The 6000-nt window shown below is 38.7% G+C and overlaps 1 protein-coding gene across 3 annotated transcripts in view; it reads right to left on the bottom strand.

Moving 5' to 3' along the window:
• The window catches only part of PIK3C2A (phosphatidylinositol-4-phosphate 3-kinase catalytic subunit type 2 alpha), a 151496-nt gene that overhangs the window by 76913 nt on the left and 68583 nt on the right, over window positions 1-6000 (bottom strand). For all 3 annotated transcript variants that reach the window (XM_069091101.1, XM_069091099.1, XM_069091100.1), the window contains one exon: window positions 5189-5346. In XM_069091101.1, the coding sequence (XP_068947202.1) occupies window positions 5189-5282 (94 nt within the window). In that variant the 5' untranslated portion in view covers window positions 5283-5346. The remainder of the gene's footprint in view (window positions 1-5188; window positions 5347-6000) is intronic.

Genomic DNA, 6000 nt, shown 5'->3' with positions numbered 1-6000 from the left:
TTAGTATAAGGTGTTAGAGAGTTGTAGAGATCAAAAAACCTCACCCTGTGGCCTGCCTGGTATTAAGCCTCTCTGAATACTCAGACTGGTCCTCAGACAAGACACAGACACAGATACACACATACACACACACCCCAACAGGGAGCACATCTTCAGAGCCTTTCCAGAGTGGCAAAACTTAAAAAAGCATGCAAAAACTTAGTCACCTCCACGTCATGATTAAATATCAGAGTAGGACTTACATGGAGTAAATTATGGAAGAGTATATAAACAGATACGAATGTGTACATTATTGTCTGCCCCAAGCCTTAGTTTAAAATTACAGACTGATATGGCAAGTTTTAATCTTCTTACACAAGAACACAGTACTTGTCACTATATTTGGTATTAGGTGAACACTAATAACAATAACAACTATTACTACTACAATTAAAAAAAAATTAGAGTAGCCAATTAACAATTATTTAGAACTGAACCTCACACCAAAAATGGAATAGTTTATTGGAAAGATTAATAAAAATACAGCAAAGAATCCTACCTAATTATCCATAATGGGTATTAGTCTTCAACAAACAAATTCTGACAACATGATTTGGTAGAGTTTCTCCAAGAAGATATATATTAAACTTTAAGTTCATTAAATTAAGTTTAAATTAAATTTATTACATTAAATTTATCAAAATGGTTAACATTTTAAATCCTTTTTGAGAATGGCTAGATCGTACATAACACTAGTCTTACTTTAATACAAGTTATATGGCTGAAGTCAACTGTTTAATTACTTATTACCAATCAAATATTGCCTTTGAATTATTTGAGCCACTACTACCTTACTGGATGAAATTAATGGTTACTGTACTTAGACTTTAATTTTTTAAAAAGAATTTAACATATCAAATGAATATAATCTTTAACTTTTAAACTGAAAGCTAATTAAAGTGGTTGGTTTGGAATTGCTGTATTTGGTTGGCATTTCTGTTTCTCAGAGGCTTATAATTTACAGAAGGTCATTAAAAGCACAAGACAAAAAGGAAAATGACGAAAAATAAAGAAAAGCTCAGAGTGGGCTTTTGGAGCCCTTAGAGAAAGGAACAGCATAATTTCTGACAAAGTTTGAAGTAGAAGTTTAAGAACTTTTTCTACAGATAGAATCTTACTTAAAATTAAAAGACTTATGATGAAATCTCAGAGTTCTAATTAATCTTTGGCTATATTCCTGTTGATTTTAGTTTGATGAAACTTTATGATTATTTTTTTCCCCAAATCAAATGCTTTCTTGAATTCTGGTTTACATCATTCATTTCTGCCAGATTCTGAGTAACAAATTTTCTCCCTGTTTTTCCCCTACCCAATGCCCCAAAATAGCAATCCCAATGGATATCCCCACCTCCAATATGCTCTCTCCCATATCTTCTCCTATACCCCCTTCGACTTTCCAGTAGGACATGGTGGATCTCTATGTCCCAGTGCCTGTATATCTAATTTCCCAGTTACATGTAAATTAATACTGATAATATTATATATATATATGAAAATTTGGTTTTAAAACTTTGAATTCCAGATTCATTCCCTTCCTCCCTTGTCACCCACCCTTAATGGGAAGATAAGCAATTCAGTATAGGTTGCACATGTGTAGCTATGCAAAATATTCCCCTAGTGGATATATTGTAAAAGACTGACTATATTTCCCTCTCCTACCCCACCTCCTACTTATTCTATTCTATACTTTGATCCTGTCCCTGTTCAAAAGTGAGTGCTTCCAACTTCCCTCCCCCACAGCATGCCCTCCTTTCCATCATCCACCCTATCATTCCCTTCCCCCCCACTCTGTAGGATGAGATACCCTATTTAGTGTGTATGTCATTCCCTCCCCAAGCCAAATTCAATGAGAATAAGGTTGACCCATTCCCTTTTACCTTCCTGTTCTTCCCCTCCATTGTGACCATTTTCCCTTGTCTCTTCTATATGAGATAGTTTACCCCCTTCTGTTTCTCCCCATCTCCTCATTAGATTCCTCTTTCACCTCTTTATTTCACCTTTTAAGCATCATCCCTTCCTATTAAATTGGTCCTGTGCCCTCTATCTATGTATACCTGTAAACATATATACATACATTCACACATGTATTCATAAGCCCATATACCCTCCTATATAAATATAAATATATATATTTCAAGTCCCTTCAACTATTTTCATATTGAGAAAAGTTTTATCAGTTACAATTATCATTTTTCCATGTAGGAATGAAAATAGTTAAACTTTGATAAGTTCCTTATGATTTCTTTTCCCTGTTTACCTTCTCATGCTTCTCTTGCTTCTTGTATCTGAATGTCAAATTTTCTATTCAACTCTGGTTTTTTCTTCAAGAATGCTTGAAAGTCCTCTATTCCACTGAATGACCATATTTCCCCCTGAAACATGATACTCAGTTTTGCTGAGTAGGTGATTCTTGGTTTTAATCCCAGCTCCTTTGACCTCTGGAATATCATATTCCAAGCCCTTCGATCCCTCAGTGTAGAAGCTGCCAGATCCTGTGTTATCCTGATTGTGTTTCCACAATATTCAAATTGTTTCTTTCTGGCTGCTTGTAATATTCTCTCCTTAACCAGCGAATTCTGGAACCTGGCTATAATATTCCTAGGAGTTTTCTTTTTGGGATCTTTTTCAGGAGGTGATTGGTGAATTCTTTCAATGTCTATTTTGCCCTCTGGTTCTAAAACATTAGGGCAGTTTTCCTTGAGAATTTCTTGAAGGATGATTTCTAGGTTCATTTTTTAATCACGGTTTTCAGGTAGTCCAATAATTTTTAAATTATCTCTCCTGGATCTATTTTCTAGGTCAGTGGTTTTGCCAACGAGATATTTCACATGTCCTTCTATTTTTTAATTTGTTTGAATCTGTTTAATAGTATCTTGATTTATCATGAAGTCACTAGCTTCCATTTGCTCCAATCTAATTCTGAAGGAATGATTCTCTTCAGCGAGCTTTTGAGATTCTTTTTCCATCTGGCAAATTTGGCTTTTTTTTTTTGTTTAGGGTTAGAATTATTTATTTAAACCATCCTAATCACAAGCAAAATGATAAAAGGTCACCACATCTGTCACATGTGATGCAAGTGAACCTAAGTGAACCCAAATTCCCCTATAATTTTCTGTTGCACATAGAAAAGGATGGTCCAGCCCCTGCTGTGGTCCCCAGTGCTTCATTAGCGTGGTCCCAGTTTTCTTTACTCATCCTCATACCCTGTTGGGAGAGGATTGATGTGATGGTTATGAAATAGAGTATGGTTTCCATCTCCCCAAGGGAAGGGCTTAGTCCGGATGCATAGGTGGGGGTAGGGGACGAATTCAGGCCGCTTGTGATGCTCCCTCCACTTCAGGTAGGCATTCAACATGCTGACCGCCACCCCAGCAAGCGCCACGAAGTAGGTCAGTGTCCTCCACATGAGGCCCGAGCCCTCCTTGCTGTGGGTGCTGGTGAAGAGCGACCGCCCTGCTACGGCGCAGACCTGGCCCAGCTGTGCCAGCAGCCGCCCGCTTGCCATTACAGCCATCTTCCAACCCAAATTTGGCTTTTTAAGGCATTAAAAGTTCTTAATTTTTTATTTTTCTTCTCCTCATTGCCTTTTTGAGCCTCTTTTGCCATTTGAGTTAGTCTATTTTTTAAGGTATTATTTTCTTCAGTCAGGTTGTTGACTCTCATTTCTTAATTTTCTTGCATCATTCTCATTTCTCTTCCCAATTTTTCCTCCACTTCTCTTATTTGCTATTCAAAATCCTTCTTAAGGTCTTCCATGGCCTGTAACCAGATCGTAATTTTCTTGGAAGCTTTTGGTGCAGGAATTCTGACTTCACTGTCTTCCTCCTGTCCCATACTTTGATCCTTTTTGTCCCCAAAATAGGAGTGTAAAGTTGGGTTGCTCTGTTTGTTTTGCTTTCTTTGCCTGCTCATGTTCCCACTCAATTACTTGACTTTTGGGCTTTTTGCCACAGTAGGACTCTACCACCAGATGGAGGAGCTTCATTCCAAATGATGGGGTTTTCTCAGCTGCCGGAGGTATTACTTGGGTGACCTCTCTGAGGCCTCCACACACTCTGGCAAGCTGGACACACACCCAGGACCTCCACCCAAGATTACAATCCAGATCCAAGGAGGTTAAAGCCAAGAGCGATTACCCCTCAGACTGGTGCGTGGTCCCCCTACACTCTGCAGACCAGGAGCTGAAGCCACCACGTGTGGCTGCCACAGCGCCTCAGCGGGAGGCACTCCCAACTACTGGATCCCAAAGTCCACACTGTACTAACCTCTCACTTTGTCCTTAACATCTTTGTGTTGATAATTCTGGAAACTGCCACAGTTGCAGGTGATCTGAAGTCCTTCCAGCTGGTGGTTGGTCAGGCCCGCCCTGGGGGTAAAACCTCTGGCTGGCATGGGGCTGGGCTCAGCTCCCAGTGTGCTGTGTTGGCTGCTTGCTGCCAGCCTAGTGGGCTGAGGGGCTGTCCTCATTGGGAAGTTGGCTTCTCTGTGACATTTTCTGGGTTCTGTATCTCCAAAGTTTCTTCAGAGTCACTTTTTCTATGAATTGGGGGAGGTGGAAGCCGGAGTCCCTCGGAAGTCCTGTTTCTACTCCGCCATCTTGACTCCACCCTGGGCTTTTCTTTATATAAAGTATTGAAACTTTAAGATTATAAAAATACATCAGATTATGGTAAGAAAGTCATTAAAAAGACACAGAAAGGAGTCACCTAGAAAATTTGGAGTGGGAGTGACTGGGGAATAGGCTTTCCAGTAACAGAGTATGTCAGTGTACAAAGAATACTTAACCTAAAAGATAGGGCTAGAACTAAAGATAAAGTATGTTCTTTACATAAAATCCCAAAGGCAACAACATTTAAAGTTGAAGAAGTCTCTAATTAGCAACCCCATCTCATGCGTATTTGAACCTCAGTCAGATATATCAACATAACAAGTAAAATCAAAATTCATTTTAAAGTAACCAGCTGCTCGTTAAATTGCCTGTTTTCTCAACAGGGCAACCCAAAAAGTTATCCAAATGAATGATCATTTGCTAAATAATTCAATTTAATGATAACTAATTAAAAAGAATTACAACATTGACACTTATTTCCAAGTATACATTACTTTTCACTTAGAAAAAGTCAACACAACACAAGTATTTAAGACATACCATCACATGTAAAAGTAACTGGTAGTTGAAATCCTTCGATTTCAATGGAGACCTTTACGCTAGAATTCTCTCCACACGTGTTTCTTTGCATCATAACTGGGCTTAGCACATAGCCTGGATTTGTGATTCGATTGGTATGTGGAAAGTTGGTCCTCAATCTGTTAATTAAAAAAAAAATTTACTTGTTAAAAGCCGGATTTAAAGAAAGCTTCTACACTAAATATTTTGCTTACTTTTTTTCACTCCCACATATATTTGTTCACTTTTAGGAAGATCTATAAGTATTATTATGAGTGAAAACGTATTAGAATAGCAAACAGCATGCGCCTTTAAAATAAAGTAGTAAGACAAAAAGGAGAAGGTGAAAGAAGTTCAGCATTTTTATAAGCACTATCACATTTCTTGAGTATACAAAACTACTGGAATTTTTTGGTAAATAATATGATATTCTACCTATAGAACCCAAAAGAGATCATTCCAACAGCCTCATAATTGGTATCCTTACCTTTAGTCTTGATATTCCAATCTATTGTCCACTCAGCTATGACAGTGATTTTACTTAAGAACAGATCTGATTGGGGGCAGAGTCAAGATGGCGGAGTAGAAACAGGATCTCCGCATGGCTCAAGCTTCCACCTTCCCCAATTCAAGTAAAAGGGGACTCTAAACAAACTTTGGAGCTACAGAACCCACAAAATGATAGAGAAGCTAACCTCCCACTGAGGACAACCCGGCAGGCCAGCAGGAATCAGCCAGCACAGCACTTCAGGAGCCCCCGCATGAGCCAGAGGGACTCCAGATCACCAGCAGCT

Source organism: Petaurus breviceps, unplaced genomic scaffold, assembly GCF_028583685.1.
Source record: "Petaurus breviceps papuanus isolate PSGF00001 unplaced genomic scaffold, PetGlider_PUasm1.0 188, whole genome shotgun sequence".
NCBI lineage: Eukaryota > Metazoa > Chordata > Mammalia > Diprotodontia > Petauridae > Petaurus > Petaurus breviceps.
The sequence above is the reverse complement of the archived record's forward strand: the minus strand, read 5'-3'. Positions and strand labels throughout refer to the sequence as shown.